Raw genomic sequence first — 21,413 nt, 5'->3', positions numbered from 1 at the left:
CCATTTAACGAGCACTGGCGTCAGGAGCCCAATGCAGCATGAATCACGCTCCCACAGGACAGGGGAGACTAGAGTAGGCCATGTCCTAACACGTATTCACCCCAACCTTGTGCCATGACATCTTCAGAAAGACAAAGATTCCAATCTGAGCAGGAACTATTTTTCGAGTTATTGACTTCCTGATCATTTTTGAATGGCTTCTGAAAACTCTACCCCGGGAATGGTGAAAGCTAGAGAAAGAGAGAATCTGACAGAAAGTGTTCAGAATGAAGTCCCAGGACCAGAGCGTCACGAAGTCCAACTCTAGACCTGTGGGAAAGCACTGGAAAGCACGAGGATTAGAAGCAGAATTATGGGCTCTTCCAGAAAACAATCACACCACCAAGTTTTAAATCCTCTTTAGAGTTTTCTTATCCATGGTCTATAGCACTGGGGTACTCTAAATGATTACATACTTCAGATAAGGGAAAGCAATTCAGAGACCCAAAGAGCTGCTTGCTGCAGGAGACAGCCCTGTAGCTCCTCTGGTCACATTAACTCATTCCTCCCCCTTCCACACTGAGTCACTCTCTCAAAAGGGCTCAGTTCAGACCACTGAGATAGTGTAGAGTGGAAAGGCGCCTGATGCACAGACCTAACAACCAGAGTTCAATCCCCAGGACCCACATGGTGGAGAGAGAGAAAGAAGAAAGAACCTGGAGATGCCCTCTGACCTCCAGATGTGCCATGGCATATGCATCCCCACATATACACACATATACATATACACACATACACACACAAGTTCATGTACACAAACATATTTTAAAAATGTGATTTTTTTTTTTTTGCAGGGGGGGCAGGAGGAGGGGCAGGTCAGAGTTTCACTGTGTAGCTCTGGATGCCCTGGGACATGCTAAGTAGACCAGGCTGGCCTCAGACTCATAGAGATCTACCTGCCTCTGCCTCCTAGGTGCTGGGATTAAGGTGTGCACCACCATGACTGACATAATTAATATTTTAAAGACTCGGTTCTTCACTTCTTAGTCAGTTCCTAATTGTCTCCACATTCAGTCATAGATAAACAGGTCAACACAAACAGAATGTCAAATGTCTGCAGAAGATCACTCGCCTCTCAAAAAACAAGTTAAAACCCTAAGACAACACAAGAAACTTCAAAAAGGCTGCAGATTTAAGCAAAACTCAACTACTGATGTCAGCGGTAGGAAAAAAATTGCTTTAAATCTCTCTGTAGAAAGGAATACAAAGATAGTAGAAATGATATCACCAAGAGTCCCTGCCCATTGCCCCTGGCAATAAGAAGAGGTAGATGTCTGTCCAGGACAAACCATAAGCTTTGGGTTCTAAAGGTATGCACAGTTTATTGTGCATTCAAGTGTAGTTTTTCTTTTTTCCTATTGAGCATGTTCTGTGTCCAGACCACACTCTGCCTGATGCTAAGCTCTGCTCTTCACAGGTACAGCACTTGTCACGGCTCTGAGCTCAGAGCTGTGGCCCAGGGATGCCTGTGTAAACACACTTTAGAGTGGACACAGGAGAGTCAGGTGAGCACCACACCGAAAGGCCCAGCAGTGGGGGCCATGCTCCACTCACACTCCAGTCACTAAGCACCCTGTGGTAACAGGTACATGACACTCACTTTGCTAAGAGTTTAGTCTGCCACATGCCGTACTCTACCCCGGTGGAGTCACCCCCGCACCTACCTGTCCACTGAGGGGGGCAGCGGCAGTTGTAAGTGTTGACTCCATCCACACAAACCCCTCCGTTCTGACACTTGTGGTTGGGGCAGTCGTCGATATTTCGCTCACAGGTGCTCCCTTCAAAACCTGGTGAGAGAAGAAGAAAAGCGCATGGGAACTCTGCTTTCACTCACCGGACAGTGTCAAAGGACAGGCCTGCTTCGTGACTTTAGCAGCAACACCACAAAGACACACTGCACAAGAAACACCCTGGTCCTGAATTCCTTGACCTTAAACATAGCTAGATGATGAAATGATCTATGAAACTCAGTATGCCTCATGCCCTTCACGGTTAACCTCACATGTATTTCTGTGAAATAAAATCAGAGGAGATGAATGTATATTTGGGACAACCATTAACTGGATCCAAAATCCAGGGTATTAGGTTTTTCCCCAGCTCCTGTCTGGATTCCTAGGAAGAACAGATCAATCAATCAATCAATAATTAATTAATTAAGTTTTGGGGGCTGCACATATAGCTTGATGGTAGAGTGCTTGTCCAGAATACAGAGGCCCTAGGTTCAAACCCCAGTACCATAAGCACGGACAGAGAGTGGAGGGGAGGGAAGGAGGTAGCCTGAGACGAGAGGGAAGGCGGAAGGGAGAGAGAGGAGGGAGAGAGAGAAACCAGACATTTATGTGACAGTAGAAAGAGCTGTGCTGGGGCTGAAAGCATGTAAGTGAAGAGAGGAAGGCTGAGGGGGGTGGAGCAAGGAGGAAGAGCAGCCAAAGGAAATATGAAAAGGAACCGGTCATCTCACATGCTCATTTTTTTTTTTTTTTTTTTTTTTTTTTTTTCGAGACAGGGTTTCTCTGTGTAGCTTTGCGCCTTTCCTGGAACTCACTTGGTAGTCCAGGCTGGCCTCGAACTCACAGAGATCCGCCTGCCTCTGCCTCCCGAGTGCTGGGATTAAAGGCGTGCGCCACCACCGCCCGGCTCACATGCTCATTTTTAAAAAGGAATGAAAATATTATTATAAAGACTTCAATGTTACTGACTCAAAAATAAAATCTTTTAATAAATAAACAAATAGGAGAATAAGCTTGATGGTAGAGTGCTTGTCCAGAATATCAAGCTATATGTGCAGCCCCCAAAACTTATCACACAGAGTTGAAACAACAAGAATTTGTCTCTTTTTTTTTTTTTTCTTGGACGACAGCTCAGAGGATTCCAAAACTGGGTGGGTGGGGTGACACAAGAGAGATGCTGAACTCGAGGTACGCAGAGCAGAGTTGAGTCACGGTGTCTCTGCCCGAAGCTGTTCGATGCACAGCATTACAAACTCTGAATCAGTGTTGGTAAATTGGTAAAAGGAGGCAGAAGGCACCTGCCCAGCCTGCCTTTCTGGATCAGTAAGTGCCACATCATGAAGAAGGTCCTCCATGGACAGTACAAGCTTTGGAAGAGATGGCACTGTTACCAAAGAAAATTGACAGCATTTCAAACTTTTCATGTTCTTCTCCACACGAATGCTACGTTGCTTCTGTCTTCCAGATGGCTCCCTGTTCTGAAAAACAAGTCTAGGATTCTAAACCTCACCCCAACTGCCTGTGGGGTGATCTCTGTAATCGTTACCCAGCTTCTGTCCTTCCTTGTGTGACCAAGCCTCCGGACTAAGGAAGAGAAGCCTTGTCAGCTCCAAGAAGGAAGAGTGTCCAGTGAGCATCTATTTGAATCACACTGTGACTGGACGTTTCGATTCCTCAAAATATCTCTCAGAGCTTTCCTCATTCAAAACACTCCCTGTGTTTTACACTAGACACTGGGGGAATTGCAGCGTGAGAGGCAGAATCCCTGTTAGACTTCAGTCACACCTTGCTCTGTTCTTTCCTTACCACAAGCGACAATGGACTCTACACCGTTTTGCTGTGCTGAACCATGGCTGGTCACCTGACCACATGGCAGTCAGATAAATGAGTTTAAACCAAGTAGACAGAAACACTACCCAGAAATCACCTTATAGAAGAAAGAAATACTTAAAAGCAAGTGTGGAAAAGACTGTGGAAACATACACTTAGATTTTTAAAAATTATCAAATTACTCCTATTTCTGGCCATCACATGCAAGTCTTCCAAATGGACTAGTGCACAAGAAAATGTCGAATTGGTTACGTGCACTCTTAACTGTGATGAAGTGGGACTCCTGACTACAGCTCTACCTTGCAGCAGCTGCTGAATGGGAGCTTAGGTCTGTGTTCCTGACTTAGGGCTCTTCATAAAGCCATTCTTTAGAAACGTTCAAGTTAGGATTTTAATGGTAAGCAAGGGTTGGCTTACCACTACCAGAACTCGTGTGGCCTAGTGATGGTCACGGTCCTAGTTGGATTTTTTTTTTTTTTTTTTGTCAATTTGACACAAGCTAGAGATATTTAGGAACAGAACTGTTAACTGAGAACATGTTTCCATAAGATTGGTATGTAAGCAAGTCTGTGGGGCATTTTCTTGATTAATGATTTGATGTGGGAGTGCCACACTTCTGTGGGTGGTCCTGGGCTGTCTAAGAAAGCAGGCAGAGCAAGCCAGTGAGCAGTTTTCCTCCATGGCCTCTGCTCCAGTTCCTGTCTTCAGGTTCCTGCCCTGATTTCCTTTGATGATGAACTACGATGTACAAGTATAAGCCAATAAACCCCTTCCTCCCCAACCTGCTTTTGGTGATGTTTCATCACAGCAACAGAAACCTTAGTAAGTGTATCATCATCTCCCTGACTCAATCTCTCTCTCATGACTAAGACTAAATACTGTTGAATAAGGTAGCAGGCAAGTGGCAATGCCCTTGCAGCTCTGCTGAAAGGAACAGAAACTGGGACCTTGACATTGTACTAGCCAGTGTTACAACTAACTGAATTTACCAATCCTATGCAAATTAAGAAACAGCAACATGTCAACAAAACCAAAAGAGGCAGGAAGGACAATGTTTTCATAGCTGATTATTTTAAGGAACTTCTTCCTTGTCAATAAGTAAGCAGAGGAGAAGGAAATGAGGGGAAGGTCTTGAGGTCAGTTTGTAAAAGCCTAGGCTCCAAGGTCAGAACACCCACACCCAGCTCTCAGCCTAGCTGCACAGTCACCGAGGAGACCCAGCACAGCACCTCCACCTTCACTCCTGCTGGAGGGACTCACAAGACCTAGCGCCAAATGTAAACGAGTGGGATGTAAAGAGCCCTCAATCAACCAATTAAATGTCCACAAAGGTAAGGATGAACTTGGACCCGCATACACACAAAAATTAATTGAAAATACATAAGAGACCTAGATGAAGGTGCTAAAATTATTTTTAAAAAATACTGGGGAAAATAGGGATGGATCTTTCTAAGTTGAGTTAAGCACAGCTCGCTTAGATATGGCCAAAAGCCCAGGCAGCAAAAGGAAAATAGATTTCCTCAGATCATCTGAGCAACAAGAGAAAGGGCAGCCCAGAGAATAGGAAAAAATATCTGCAGGTCATACATACAGCAAGACTTGTATCTAGGATACATTGTCTAGAACTTATACAGCTTAATAAAACACACATACACACACACACACACACACACACACACACACACACACACACACATAACCTGATCACCAAATGGCAAAGACTCTCAGTTGGCATTCTCCAAATACACACATAAACAGTAAGTACAAGGACTACTTCTTGTCACTGCAAGCCATCGGGGAAGTACAAATCAGAACAAGGAGATGCCCAACTTCACATCCACTGGGCTGTTGTCACCAAAACGGCAGACGGTGCCAGGTGCCGACAGGGATGTGGACACTGGAATCCTCATTCGCTGTTGGCAGCAGTGTAGAGCAGTGTAGAGCCTTTGCAATGCAGTCAGTCTGGCCATTCCTAAAAGGTTAGCATTCCCATATGACTCAGCAACTCCACTCCCGGGTAGAGACCCACAGAAAGTGAAAACACAAACCTACACCAAACGTGCTCAAGAGCATTCACAACAAACAAGAGTCAAAATGCCACGTGCCTGAAAAATACATCGTGGCAAGACTGAGCGACGGAGTATTAGAGAGCACGGAAGAAAAGGAGGGTCAGTGCATCTACCATGTGGTGGAACAGCAGAGCCATGCTGAGCAAATGAGGCCAGCTACAACTGCCCGCATAGTGCATGTTTCCATCTACATGAAAAGTCCACCATAGCTGAAGAGAGTCACAAAGTCCACCAGCAGTCGCCAAGCCTGGAGGGAGTCAGGAAGGATGGGTGGGAGATAACAGCTGGTACGTGGTTCTTCTGGAGCATGACAGCAAGACAAAATTAATGGTGGAGATGGTGACGCACATCTGTAAGTCTGCTAAGTGAGAGGCACTGAACTGCTCATCGATAAGAGGAAATCGTATGGTGTGTAGATTATAGCTCAATAAACCTGTTAGTCTAAAGGAAGGCTCTTAAACGTATGAGCTCATACTATTTTGCACCAAGGAGATTCGAGCATCCACTAGAGATCATCTCCTTTAAGCCTCTTACGTTACAGACGCAGAAGCGGAGGCCCACAGGACTGCACGGCAGTCAGTGGCAGCTGGGAGGCGAACCTAGAGCTACCCAGTTTTAGTCGATGTTTTACGAGACTCCAGAGCTCCTCTTCAACACCTGAAAAAACGTTCCAAAGTGCCCAGATCTGAGCAAAACTCAGGCCACGCTCAGTCCTCCCCCAACTACGACACGGTTCATGTTTTTAAACAGAGATGCAGAGACAAATAATCACATTAAAGTAACTACAGATCCAGGACTCTTTCTGGAAAGGGCTAGCAGATTCTGGGAAGAAACTGTCTATCCAAAAGTGGGGGAGGGGCAGTAAGTTACAACCATCCTTTCTTTAAAATGTTTCAAGTTTGTGGGGAAGGAGTAACAGACTGCTCAGATTCAAGAGTGGGTGGATGGGTGTCACAGTCACAGAGGAGCTCACATGGCCAGCCACACTAAAAAGAGTCCACTGCTGAAAGCCAACTCACATCCTTAAAAGGCCAAAAGGATAAAATTAAACTTAGAAGGGCGGTTTTAAGACTGTGCCTTTATGATGCTGTGGCCACTCTGCTGAGTGACACTTGCAGTGAGGAACGGGCGGAAAGCCTTTGAAGTCCTCCCACACACAGACAGCAGCATCTCTCAGGAGAGCCGGTGTCTTCCCATCTTCAGGCCCTTTGTATGAGGGGGGAGAAAGCGAGTGAGATGGCACTCAGGCCAGACTGGGAGTCTTCGGGACTGACGGAAAGCTGGGGACGTGGAGCTGGACAAAAGCAAAAGAGACACCATCTTTTTCCTGGAAAGAAGTCTCACGAGAGCAAAGCTGCCAGGTATGACCAGAACAACACGAAGAGAGCAGCTCGTGTTCCTGAACATGAAAATGCTAGAGAACGGCTTAAGCCCTATAACAACAGAGCAGAGAAGCCACACGATGTGTTTAACCTTTACTTAATGTCAGGGATATGACATAACCAGCCTGCACAGCATACAGGGCCTTGTACCTTTACAAGGGGCTTTCACTGACAGCAGCGGACAGACCAGATGGAGTCCTGAAAAGTCACAGTGTAGGGAGACATAGGAAGGGAGGGAAAAGGGCAATCCTCGGAGTGCTATTCGTTCCAACTGTGAACGCAGGACCGCCGTGTGTACACAGTGGCCCACGAAGTTCTGACTGCTTGTGTCATTTGTAAAAATAGCTACACACACAAAACTGCCTAACTCATTTTCACACTGGTTGGCTTGGACCCAAGTATTGGGAGCCGTGTGTTTCACACTGTATTTTGCTATCATGTCGGAATGACTGCAGCTGGGTGCTCTACTCGGGGCTTCTGCTGAGAAGGTTAGGTGATGGAAGCTCATGAAATGTCTTTTGACATGGTTATTGACAGCTGCTGATTCTGAGCCTATTCTCATAGTTTCCTGTTGATATTCTTTTTCCTCCCCCTGCAGAGGAACACCTCTCTTGACCCTGCACAAGCTGAATCACTTTTGTGGCATAAATTCCTCCCTCATGGGTCCTGCAACACTTCAGTCAACACAGTAACTACAGTGCTCTTTGCAGGGGGGAAAAAAAAAACAAAACCCAACACCTTAACCATACAAACATAATCACTAACTTATGTGCTATCTCCAACTGTCAGAGCTGAAATCACTCCAAAATTATTTTTATCCAGTATTCGTGCCCATGGACAAAAGGAGCCAAACCTGAGACACGGGATTCCAGACAGGAAATGAGATCAGCTACACTCACCATACTGACAGGATATTACACTCAGAGTCAGTCAGTCAAGAAGTGTTTGTGGGCCTGTCTGTGGGCCCTGTTTTCAGGTGTTTGGGACAGTGATCAGTGAACAAAAGCAAGGATCCTAGCCTTCATGGGGCGGAGGAACAGCAGTCGAGCTTGGAAATGACAGACAATAAACAATAGGCATAATGGAGTAAATGATATAGTACAAATTATACAGTATGACTCTAAGTGTCACAGAGAAAGAAAACAAAAATGTAGGCCAGGGCCAGTAATTAAGGGGTTGGAGGGGATGGTTACAATTTTAAATCGAGTGGTCAGGGTACAATCATTAGTGCAAAGACCTGCAGTGTGGCAGGAGATGGTCATTCGGGGGATTCGGGAGAACTTGGCGAAGAGCTTTGGAAACAGCTGACTTGGTCTCCCCATCATGACAACTGAAATAACAATCTATTAAACTGAAGTTGCTAATCACATGGGTGACTTCTGTTTTAGGTGGCGGCATCTCGATCTTTTGCACAGAGTAGGGGCAAGTACGGGAGGGTGAGAAGGGAACTCCATTAAGAGAGAATTTTGAAAATGTCAGTAGACTATCCCCCAGTGGAACTCAAGAGAACACTTTCCAGACCTCACCTGGGGTGGAAGAGCATGAAGTCTTCGACACTCTGGAAATGCCTGCTTACTCACAGTGCTGGTCAGCACCCACCCCTTCTATCCGCATGTCCAAGCTGGTCGTCTGTCTCGGATCATGCAATCCCAAAAGGCAAACACTAGTCTACTGGATACGCTCTCCTCTCTGTGCACCACATACCCGGGCTAAGGCGCAGCAGACAGTAATTGGTTATGATGGGAGTGTCTTCTTTTCCTCACAAAGTCAACTTTTCACTTTAGTCTAAACTGCTCAGAGCATTTAATGAGACACCACACACTCTAAAGCACCCTGGGAAGCAGGTGAGCATTGCAGTGTGATGGCCACCAGGTACACAGGCTTTGGAAATGACCTGCCTGGGTTCGAGGCCCAGCTTCTACAGTATCAGCTGTGCAACCCTTAGTAAATGACTTACCACGCCCAACTTCAGTTAACTTCACCCAAGAAAACCAAAAAATACCTATCTGCAAAGTGTTAGAGGTGTATGTACACACACAAGCGTGCACACGCATGCACACACACACACACACACACTCTCACATATACACATACGCATGCATAAGCACACATACGCACCCATGATAAGCACAGCACGAAACACAGGCAAGCCTCCTTAAGCCACCACTCCAGCCCTGGCAGCCCACTGCTGCGGAATCCCTGGTTATTTCCTTTCTCAAGGAGGAGCCGCTCTTCTCATTTAACGAGAATGAGACACTTTTCCTGGACACTCTCAGAATTCCCTGAGGTTCTTACGGAGCCGAGCGGATAACAGTGCAGAACAATGGGGTGAATAATCACTCTCGCCCAGCTAAAGACTTCCTTTATTGACTTCTCTAACTTCCTGTCAATATCTTGTTGCCAAATCAGTCTCCTGTTCTAGGCAACTATTATAAGCAATTTCTTGAAACTGAAAATGGTGTACAGCTATAAATCACACTAACTTCAATTATGAGCCACTTGGGCCATTGTAACATTAGACCATTAGATGTTTGCATTATTAAAATATTTACAAAGGAAGTTTCTTCCATTTCTATTTCTGTTTTTAGCTCTTAAAATGTAAACAAATGCAAGAGCAAAGAAAGCTATCTTAGTTATTCCTTCTACGATAGTGATGGTGATAGCAAGTCTTAATAAACATTTATTTAGTATCTCGAACGATAGTGTTATCTACTCTTTATTGAAAGAGAAACTAAAGCGGTACAATTAAACGTACTTCCTTGTGTCCTGGTGAAGTGGTTAGTCTGATTTAGGGCTCTGACCGCGTCTCATGCTGCCGTATCGAGGGCATGGAATGGTTTCTGGAACACAGCAGTTAGTCAATGAAGTTTTACCAAATAAAACCAACCAAATCAAAATGGGTCTAGAGCAGTGGTTCTCAACTGTGGGTCGCAACCCTTTTGGGGCCACAGATCAGATATCCTGCACATCAGATATTTATGATTCATAACAGTAGCAAAATTACAGTTATGAAGTAGCAACGAACCAATTTTATGGTTGGGGGGGGTCACCCCATGAGGAACTGTATTAAAGGGTCACAGCATTAGGAAGGTCGAGAACCACTGCTCTAGAGAGATGGTTCAATAGTTAAGAGCACTTGCTGGTCTTGGAGAGGACCCAGGTTCAGTTCTCAGAACCCACATGGTGGCTCATAGCTACCTGTAACTCCAGTTCCAGGGGATACAATGCCCTCTTCTGACCTCCTTCGGTACCAGGCACACATGTGGTACACAGACATGCATGTAGTCAAAATGCTCTTAAATATAATGTAAAATAAATAAGTAAAAAAGTATGTTTTAAATAAATAAGTTACCATGGTTTTATACCAAGGACTGACCTATGACCTTTAACCTCCTAAAGATGAAACACACAAGCCCATTATATGTGAGCCATATTCTCAACACCAGAATCTGAGATTCCCACTCAAAGGGTGGTTGAACAGCTTCTCTTTGAGGCGATCCTGCTTATTTAGCACATTACACACACACACACCCCACACACAGTTTTCCTTCTTTTGTTTTTGTACTAAGGGTATTTGTATAAAAACAGGATCTTTGTTGCTTAGTAATTCATCTGCTCCAGCTGCCTGTGCTCTGTTCCCAATCAAAATTCTTGGTTTTCAGCCTCCTCATCACTTTTATACTTAGTGAAGTGAACTGGCCAGGCTTGCTCCTTTCTCCCCCTCAGGAACACCAGGCTCTGGGCCCCCAGACACGACTCCTCTGGGCTTCAACCTCGGGTTGTGTGTGTGCTTAGGCGCCTTGACTAGCCAGGGGTACGGCAAAGTCCTGTGTCTTGATTAGTCTGTCCCGCGTCGCCAATCAGAGCTCATCAGGAAACACCACTGGTTAACGAAAGAGTTTCTTTCAAGTCTCCAGCTTGAAGGTGGGAAAGGTCACCCCCACGTCAAGTGGGAAGGGTCACCCCCACACACACATCAAGGTGAGAAAGGTCATGCCCCCATGTCAAGGTCTGAAAGGTCAACCCCCATGTCAAGGGGGGAAGGGCCACCCCCATGTCAAGGTGGGGACACAGGAGAGGTAAATACTCAGTTGGGAACAGAAGCATAAAGAAGAGCTGATCCTCTAGTCTTGGTGTTGCTTTGGCTTACTAAACACTCTCTCTCTCTCTCTCTCTCTCTCTCTCTCTCTCTCTCTCTCTCTCTCTCTATCTCTCTCTCTCACACACACACACACACACACACTTTTATATGTACACACCCTCTCACACACAGAGACATACAGACAGCACACCATTCACACATTCTCACACTCACTTACACACACACATACACACACACACTTCCCTGTATGTGGGTGTCACAGTGTTCCCTACTCCAGATCTGCCTGGCCCTTTTCCAGAGCTGTTTCTCCAGTTTCTTCTCACTGTTTCTCCAAAAGGAACAGTAAACAATTTCCTAAGCACTCATCATCATAAACTCTGACATGTTAAATTACCCCCTGCTCTATTTATAGACCACAGTGAGCCCATAAAACCCCTCCCTCACCAGCAACCCACCCCACACAACGTGCTCTCACTTCCCCTTTTCCCTAAAGGCAGATCTAAGCCACTCCACCTCCACCTTCATCCTGAGGTGGGTTTGCCCCCACCTCCCCCCCCCCCCCACCCATTTCCAAAAACCTAGGGAGCTCCTTACCTGGAAGACAGTTGCATTCAAAGGTGAAGTCACCAGTCTGACGGCAGGTGCCTCCGTTGACACACGGAGAGGGTGCACAGGGCACATAGGGGCTGTCACAGTGCTGGCCTGTGAAGCCCTGAGGGCACTGGCATCGGTAGGAACCAGGGATGTTGAGGCAGGTGCCACCATGTTGGCAGCGCCCTGGAACGTCACACTCATTGATATCGGTTTCACACTTCGGGCCCGTGATGCCGGCAGGACATCTGCAGGAGAACTGGTTGGCCATGGAGGTACAGGTGCTCCCGTTGGCACAGGGGTGAGACAGACAGGCATCTGTCCACTGGCACAGCTTCCCTAAAGGAAGGAAAATAGAGCTTGGTACCGCTCGCGCTCAGCAGCCCCCTCTCCCACCCAACCTGACTTAAGCAGGTGCTTCCATGGAGACCCCTAGACTGTAGATCTCACAGAACACACTGGTGTCACCTCGAGATCTTCAGACACACAGTGTTTTCCAGAAGCTCCCTGAGGCCCTAAGGTAAGACTCAAGACTCCGTGGATAGGGCGCCTGAGGGGACTGAGTGTTGGCTACATGACCAGTCCTGAGGCGCAGGGTCTGGGTCCCCCTGCTCTCCTACCTCCCGGTCTTTGCTGATGCTGCCCCTCGCCTGGGAATGCCCACTGACTCTCCATTCACCTGGTGGACTCTTCCTTCTATTGACAACGCTGCTCAGCAGCTGCCCATTGTCAACCCGTCCTTAATGCCCGCCCCCAAGTGTACCGTGTGTGGTGGCCATGCCACCACAGCCCAAGGCTGGGTCCCCCAGCAGGCCCTCAACCTTGTCTGCTGAATGAATAAAACAGAGTTTTCACACTATACGGTTACTAAATTGAGCTCCTAGGTGACAGAAACAAGACAATATTACGTACATTTTTCTTTAAACACAACAGATCCAGTCTAATTTTCCGAGGACATTTTTTTTTTTTTTAATATTTTGGCTTGTAGAGGTATAGACCTGGTGCTTTAGTGTCTCTAGCAGAGGGTCAAAATGACACAATTCTTTTTTCACCAAGTTGAGGGTAGGAAGGAGAGTTTGGAGATTAGAAAAGCCAGTCCCTTAGTGTCGAGGGCGAGATTTTAGGAAGCAAAATACCAAACACTTCTAGGCATCTGACCCTTTTTCTTTCTCTTCCTCTGCCCCTTAAAAATTCTTAAAGGCAGAGGATATATTGACTGCACATCTTACAAATTAAGAAGTGAAATATAAAATGATTCTCAATGCCTCAATATGGAAAAATTTTAGAATGTTATTCTTGAATTATTTTATTTCTATACTTTTTTTTTTTTTGGGGGGGGGGGTTTTCGAGACAGGGTTTCTCTGTGTAGCTTTGCGCCTTTCCTGGGACTCACTTGGTAGCCCAGGCTGGCCTCGAACTCACAGAGATCCGCCTGGCTCTGCCTCCCGAGTGCTGGGATTAAAGGCGTGCGCCACCACCGCCCGGCTTATTTCTATACTTTATAAAGTACCTCACATATTTTATGTTCTCTTAATCACATTTCGTATCTTTTATTTGCTTAAAGTAGCTAACACTTATCTACTAACGGATTTTTAAATGTCCCTGAGCTTTTCTCCATACTCCAACTTGCATCATAATGCTAAAATGTACACTGGAGTTGGGGGACCCTGACAGGGTGGTTTTATGAGAAATGTCCCTCATAGGCTCAAGTACTTGAGTACCTGGTCCTCAGCTGGCAGCGCTATTTGGGGAGGTTACGGTATCTTTAGGAGACGGAGCCCCTGCTGGAGGAAGTACAGATGAGGGGAGGCTGTGACAGTGTGCAGCCTCACCCACTTCCACTCTGCTCTTTTCTATCTGTGGCTGAGAAGTGATCAGCCCTTCCGGGCCTGCTGCTGTGCCTTCCTAGTGACTGTGGATCCCCCTCTGGAACCACAGGCCGACACAAGCTCTCTCTTCCTCGGGCTGCTCTGGGGGCGGTGTCTTATCACCCCTGAGGAGCGAGACACTGAGACGGAAGCACACACAGGACAGGCTGCTGCGGAGAACGGGACGCACAGGCTCAGGCCGGATCCATTACCTGTGAAGCCGACTTGGCAGGTGCACTCGTAGGTGTCCTGGCTGAGCATGTGGCAGGTACCTCCATTCAGACAGGGGCGAGAGACGAAGCAGGGGTGAGAGGTGGAGTACTGGCAGTCCTCTCCTGTGAACCCCGGAGCACACCGGCAGCTGGCTTTCCCCAGTATGGCCTGGGTCACACAAGTGCCGCCATTCTGACAGCGGTTTTTCTCACAGGGGTCTCGATGTTGACAGTATTCTCCCAAGAAGCCCTCTGGACATCTGCATAAAAAATAAGTGAATGAATGAATGAATGAATGAATGAATGAATGAAAATTCTATGGAAAACACCTGACCTCCTGTGAGTCCACGGACCAGAAAATGATGCTATACAAGCAAGACAATATCCAAGTGTGAATAAAGACAGTTGGAAGTACAGCCTGCAAACCCCCCGACTTCAGGAGGAGAGGTGCTCAGAGAACTTATTCTATTCCCAGGCCCTTCTCAATCCTGGCAGGTAACAGAATACGAGGTGCACGACCCTCAGCATGACCCTTCCTTGGAGGTGGGTCCACACAGGCGCAGGCCGCAGTGGTTCCTCTACAGAGCACTGTGCCCACCTGTCTCCTGTGTCATTAACTTTCTCATCCTGATGAGGCAGCTGACTAGATTAAGGCAGCCTCATGACAACAAGTAGACTCAACCCTCTAGACTTTCCAGTTTGACATATGCATGCCATCAAGTGCCCCTTCTCAACGGAGTACTGAGGAACGGGAAGTCATTCTCTCTCGGGTCCACACATGGCTCTCTGGGTTACATTCCAGCAGCTGAGACTGAGAAAAAAGGAAAAGAAGGTTCGGGAAGGGTTCAAAAACACATTTTCAGTGTTGGTATATAAGCAAATGAAAAGACACGCAGTATAATTAAGAATACATAGAATGTCTGAAGTACCACATAAACAACTGTGTATAGCACAGGGAAATAATTCAAGAATAACACTCTAGCTGGGCATGGTGGTACACACCTGCAATCCCAAGACTTGGGGGAAGAACGCAGAGGGCCAGGGGTTCAAGGTCATCCTAGGCTACATACTGAGATCAAGGCCAGCTGGGACTACATGAGATCCTGCCTCGAAATAACTTTTTCCCATATTTTCCATGTTAGAACATGAGAAGTCATTTTATATACCACCAGTTAAGACACAAAACCACCCCAAATTGCGCACATCACTTTATAACAATGTTCTCTAAACAGCACTGGCAAGGACGGGGACTCCCTTTCACTATGGAAAAGCTGTGTAACTGGGACCACTAACAACCATGTAAAGCGAACACAAAGACTTTGCTTCTAACAAGTTTGCTGTTTGGCTGCAGCCCCAGATACCTGACTCGCCCTATCTGTTCATTTTACTTTTTGGAGGACAAGAAAGTGATCTAGAAGCTTGTTCCACTGTGACCTAAAAGACAACACCTTTACACAAACTGAACCTTCACCCTCACATCCAGCGCCTGTCACGTCTGGTGACCTGAAGCACTGACGCCACGCTGAATTCCTTCCTGCTTTTGCCAGCCGTAGCCACTGGTTGGCCAGGTGAGGTCTCAGGGTTCAAGGTTTTTGAGAAAATGAGGAAGGCAAAATGTAAGGGAACTAAGATAACATGCTCAGAAGAATTGCGCAGCAGCTACAATGACTCGTGGAGAAAACGGCTGGTAAACAGGGACAGTGTGGTGATGTAATCAGCCACAGCCTCCTACCCCTTCCCAGAATCGTGCATGGGAGGTGTGACAGAGGGGGGGCAGACAGGATTCTTGAGTGTCTTCATCAGTAGTCGGTCACTCTCCAGACAGGAAGGGAGCAGAGTTCACAGTGACGAAACCAGTGAGCGGCTAAGGACAGTTGAGTATATCTCAACAGGGTAGAGGGCTCGTCAAGAGTCCAGGTGCTGGGGCTGGAGAGACGGCTCAGTGGCTAAGGGTATACTGCCCTTGCAAAGGCCCCAAGTTTGGTTCCCAGGACCCATTTCAGGCAGCTCACAACTGTCTGTAACTACAGCTCTAGGAGGATCTGATGCCTCTGGCTTCCCTGCATTCACATGCATATACCCACACACAGATACACACAGACATATAATGAAAGATAAATCAGTTCATTTCAAAAAGAGTCCAGGTGCTGTAACTTTGGGCTGATTGCTTCTCTTCTCTGACATCTTAAATAGTTAAGAAGGCTACTCACACTGTGGGATTGTGTGAGAACCAGGCAAACTCAAGTATGTGGGGAAAAAAAATATTGGGAGTATTAAAATGCTCAGCAAATGAAAACCATTTTTCTCTCCATGCTGGCTCAGGAAAATATGATGCATTATCCAAATCACAGCTTGATTTGACAATAGAATGTGGAGCTTTGCTGGGTTTCTTTTTTCTTAAATAGAGGCACAGAGAACACCAATGTGGCTCAGCTAAAATTAACCCTGAGAGGGATTATTAAAAGCATTTGCAGCTTATTCAAGAAATGTGTTATGGAAGATGCTAAGAAACTGCCTCCCACCTCCCACTCACAGCAACAGGCCTCTGGGCTTTGGGCCTGGTTGATCCTCCCGGGTGGGAACCAGGCACCCTATTAATAATGGCATGCCCCTAAACCCGGGTGGGCTCTGCCCAGCTCTGCTCCTCAACTGTTTCGCCACCCCAGTGCTACCATGTGGCCTCAGCTAAGAAAGTGCAAACCCATTGAAATGTCAGCATCATAAACATACAATGAAAACAAGGTTCCCAGGAAAACAAAAATGGACCAACACGAAAGTTTGGGGACCTCAAAGATACACTTCTGAATTCTCTGTTTCTAGAGTTTAATCCAAATGGTTGTTCCCTACCAAGGATGGAAAGTAAGTTTCAACTAAGTAGATCATGTTTAAGAAGACAGAAACAGTGAAGAGGAGCAAGGAATGGGTTAGGGGTCTGATGTGGCCCGTTTCTGTATGGCCTATAAACCATGAATGGCTTTTACGTTTCCAGATGCTTGGAAAATTTAAAAACTAATGTTTTGTGGCACTTGGAAGATACATAAATTCAAATTTCCGCATCCATAAATAGGCACGTTGGAGCACAGCCATGCTTGCTCACTTGCAGATGGCCATGGCTGCCACAACAGAGTGGAATAGCTGCAGTACGACCACATGGCCCACAAAAATATTTAGTCCCTGGAACTTTGCAGAAGTTTGCCAACTCTTTAGTGGAGAAGACGTGGAGCCTATTAATAGCATCCAATATGCTTATTAATCATGACATTAATGATGATGAAGAATATTCTACTAGTTTCCACAAAAAATATTAAACTCATTCATTAACTGTGAGAGCACACACTTAGCAAATGCTGAGTATGTGCCAAGCATTGTTCTAGTAGTCATGGAGACACACAGGTTCAGCATTCGAGGGACTCAACCAGCCAGGGGTTGAAAATGTCCGGGTAGGGGCAGGATGGTGTGTACACTGGCCAAGTTCAGCGGCTTTGCCATTCTCTAGATACACATCAGGACAGATATTTACAGTGCACTAACAGTATAGTAAGCATGAAAGGTAATGTGCAGGTGGCTTAGCGCGGGAGAATATGCACAGGTTGCATCAAAATACCATATGACTTTATATAAAGGCTCCGTGGGGTTCCTGGAGTCAATCCCCAACTGATATTAAGGGGCAACTGTGCAAGGAAAACCTGAGCTCCTGAATGTAAATTTCAGCAGACAACAAAAAACAAAGAAAGTAGAAAATACACTAAGCAGAAGAAAACATAAAAGAGGAAGGAACGGAGGGGCTGGAGAGCTGGCTCAGCAGTCAAGAAGAGCACAGGCTGCTCTTGCAGAGCCCTGGGTTCTGTCCAAGTGCCCACATGGTGGTCATAATCGCTGTAACTCCAGGTCCAAGGACACAACACCCTCTTCTGACCTTCATGGGCACCAGGCATGCACATGGTACGCGCATGCACAAACACACACAAACACAGACACACACACACACACACACACACACACACACACGCAGACATTCATACATATAAAATAAAAACAAATAATCCTTTTAAAAAGTTTTTAAAGTCTACCTTTTCCCTCCTCCATTATGGCCACTTTCATTCAATTCTGGGCTGCACTGCTCTTCTCTGCCACCTACATTTGGTGTTTGTCATTGTTACAATGACCTAAACATAACAGACTCCAAAAGGCACCACTCTATGCTACCGGATCAGGTTTCTAAGCCATTTACCCACCTCGATATGTCTTGCTTAAAAAGAAACACTGGGGATCATTTTCCCATAAAACTTTTAACACTTCCAGTTTCTTAAGGATCCTATTCATAATCTGAAGCCACCTTTACTTAATACCTTTAAGTTATACATAATTACCATGTTCTGACAAGTCTTGTTGACTGAATTCCTGCAATGCTTATCATTCAGGTTCCCAGTTTCCTTCTTGATAGTAGTTCTGATCATCTTTAAAGCCTCAGGCCAGACATCTTGTTGTGGCTGTTTCCCAGCTCTGTGCATCCTTGAATAACAGGAGCTTAAAGCACCGTAAGGTAATTTCTACCAAATGGCACAAGCATTTCTAAAATATTCCTAGGACGCAATCGTCAGTCTCTGCTTAACCACAACGCGCAGCAACAGCAGCAGGACTTCAGGAAGTGTTCCTTTGTCACCGCTACCACTGCTAAGCCCACACTCCAGCACCAGCCCACATGCACCGAGCTCTGCTTCATCCTTCGGGCCCCGTGGATTCCTAGGCAGAGCAGTAGCCCTCTCTGTTGTAAGACGGGTTCAATATGAGTGCCTGCCTTCACAGGGTCTTCACATCATCACAGCACTAAGAACACCATGCAGCAAATGGTAAACGCTATCTATATATTTGTTAAGTAAAATTACTGGCTTGCTGCCTCAATCATCTTTCAATTATGAGACACATCTTTCTTTAAAATGCTTCCACACACACATACCCATCCTCATAAATACCACACACTCAATACATATCATACACACACAAATACACACACACACACATATACACACATCCGACACACTCACACATATATACCACACACACACACACACACACACACAAACATACACAATACCACACTCACACACGTACCATAACTGAAAGCATAGGTTCATACCAGCATCATTCATATAAAAATATGTTCATCTGTTCATACCAGCACAATTCAGAAAGCTGAAGGTAGAAACATCCCAAATACCCATCATCTGATGGGCAGAGAAATAAAATGTACTATACCCATACAATGAAATATTATTTGAGCATGTAAAGGAATGGAGTCCTGACGCATGCTACAACTTAGGCAAGCCTTGGAAATATTTTTTTAACTTTCTATTTATCCTTTGTGTCTTTTACATCATGCATCTCCATCCCATTCATTTCCCGTCCCTTCGTATCCTCCCTCTGCCCATGAGCCTTGGAAATACTATGCTAAGTAAAAGAAGCCAGACCCAAACAGCCACAGGTGTGATTCTGTTCCTCTGAGATGCACACAACAGGCAAATCCACAGACACAATGCAGATGATTGCTGCCTGGCCTGGTCTACACAGACTGTTACCTGCTCCTTAAAAGTCCGCTGTTAATGACATGGAAGACTCTTCTAATCACCTCACACACATATGGTAGTATAGGGTGAATGGGGAGGGGGGGAGAAAAGCAGTAGGAAAGATTCCATCCGAAAGACGAATGGACACCTTTACAGCGCCCTGCTGATACAGCCAGGCAGACCCTGCCTCTCACAGGCATAGCAGCCTGGACTCTTAGTATGGAGCAGGGACAGGAATGGCGATTCCCATCTATCTGCAATGGCTGCAGCTCAGGCTGTCTCTCTAGTAATACAGGGCAGGAACATTTCCCCTTTCACATTTCCCAAGTCAACAGCTTCCATGAGCAGCTTTGTCAGCTCCAAAATGACCGAAGCCTGAGGAGGAAATACACCTCTTTTCCAACCGAACACCGGTGTTTGCTCACCCCGTTTTCCCCACCAAATGTTCCAGCAGCGGGGTGAGCCCAAATTACACCCAGGCTTTACTGCAGCTCTTTGTGTTTTTGTTTTGAGGAACTTTATTTTATTTTTTTGGTGAGGATTTGGTCATTAAAAGCTACAACAAAGCAAAACCCGCACCACACACAAGAAAGAGGGGCGTGCTTCACACCACAGCAATTTCAAAATCATGAGTTTTCAAAAACTGCCCAGAATGTGGACTGGGGGGGAATGTCTCCTGTGAGCTGCATCACAGTGCAGCTGCTCCTCATTAAAGCTCCTCTTGACTCCCTCTGGGCTGGTTTCCAGCAGAAAATTCTTTAAACAGAACTCGGCTTTCAACCCACTTTCTTCTTGCTCTGGGCCTCTCAGCCCTCCACTCTGCAGTGGCCGCCTGCCTCTGCTCAGCTCAGAAGGGGGAACTGTCGTTAAGGTAGATGGGGGGCGGGGGAGGGGCTAACAGAACCCACAAACCAAATTAAGCATCTAAGCATCGGCCAGTAACAAAGGTCTATGGTCTGAAGGGCCCCCAATCAGTCTGTTCTTTCCTGTGACCATGGTGCCAGCCAGGTTTCCTGCCACCACCCCCACCCCCAACCCAACCCCCACCCCCGCCCCTACCCTGTTCCCGTTCCCCCTGTTCAAATAGATAAAAAATAATTGCTAACAGCCGAAGCTGGCAGTAGCCAGTGAAAGTTCTATTTAACTTTCAATTCCCAAAGCCAGGATGAAAACATGTAGGTGCCCCCAGAGCATACAGACTCCAGTCTATGGCTCAGCTACATCAAGAGCCCAGGCCACTGGGTAACCTCAGTGTGTCCCTCATTTCAAGAACTTGGGCCTAATGTCTCACTAGATCATCAACCTCTCATTCCGTGACTCTGTGCAAAGGTAACTAACTGGGTTGTGCTCACTGCTGACTTTTTTTTTTTTTTAAACACAGACTTACACTTAACTTCCTGGTTAAAAAAAAAAAAGAAAAGAAAAGAAAGAAAAGGAGAAAATGGAAGTCACCTATCATGTTCATTTCTTCCCACCATCCCCACTCCCACTCATCCCTTGCTGCTACTCCCAAAAGAGAAAGGGAAATAAAGAAAAAAGAAAGGAAACAATATACCTCACTCAGTAGGAAGGGGGAGTACTGGTGAGAGACTAGAACCCCAAACAGACTGTTTGTGGTAAAACATGCTTTCTAGGGCCTTCCTACCTACACACACACACACACACACACACACACACACACACACACACACACAGAGTATCACATCTAATACACAAAGCCGACCAAGCACTGTGGGGCAGGCATTTTTCTACTATGTAAATCTGCTTCCTGGACAGCACATTTCTGCCTTTCTTGTACAAGTATTTCAGAAAATGTTAATCTTGATTCCCACATTAGCTGAATGCTTCCAAATTAAAAAGTTTCCCACAGGAAAAAAACGGCAAGGGGAGCTGGGAGGCTGGGGACTGACTTCTGGAGTCCTACCTCACTCGGTTCACATGTGTTCAGGTTTTTCCACCCCCTCATCTGAATAAAGCAATAAACACGCTGATTCCAATAAATCCACACTGAAGAGGCTGAAGTGGA

The 21,413-nt window shown here is 46.1% G+C and overlaps 1 protein-coding gene across 1 annotated transcript in view; it reads right to left on the bottom strand.

The window, feature by feature from the left end:
* The window catches only part of Notch2 (notch receptor 2), a 102,511-nt gene that overhangs the window by 65,564 nt on the left and 15,534 nt on the right, over window positions 1–21,413 (bottom strand). Inside the window, exons 3-5 of the mRNA XM_059266602.1 lie at window positions 13,824–14,083; window positions 11,747–12,082; window positions 1,704–1,826 (exon numbers count right to left, since the gene is read on the bottom strand). Coding sequence (XP_059122585.1) covers window positions 1,704–1,826; window positions 11,747–12,082; window positions 13,824–14,083 — 719 coding nt within the window. The remainder of the gene's footprint in view (window positions 1–1,703; window positions 1,827–11,746; window positions 12,083–13,823; window positions 14,084–21,413) is intronic.

This window comes from Peromyscus eremicus, chromosome 6, assembly GCF_949786415.1.
Source record: "Peromyscus eremicus chromosome 6, PerEre_H2_v1, whole genome shotgun sequence".
Taxonomy (NCBI): domain Eukaryota; kingdom Metazoa; phylum Chordata; class Mammalia; order Rodentia; family Cricetidae; genus Peromyscus; species Peromyscus eremicus.
This window is presented reverse-complemented; position numbering and strand designations above follow the sequence as displayed.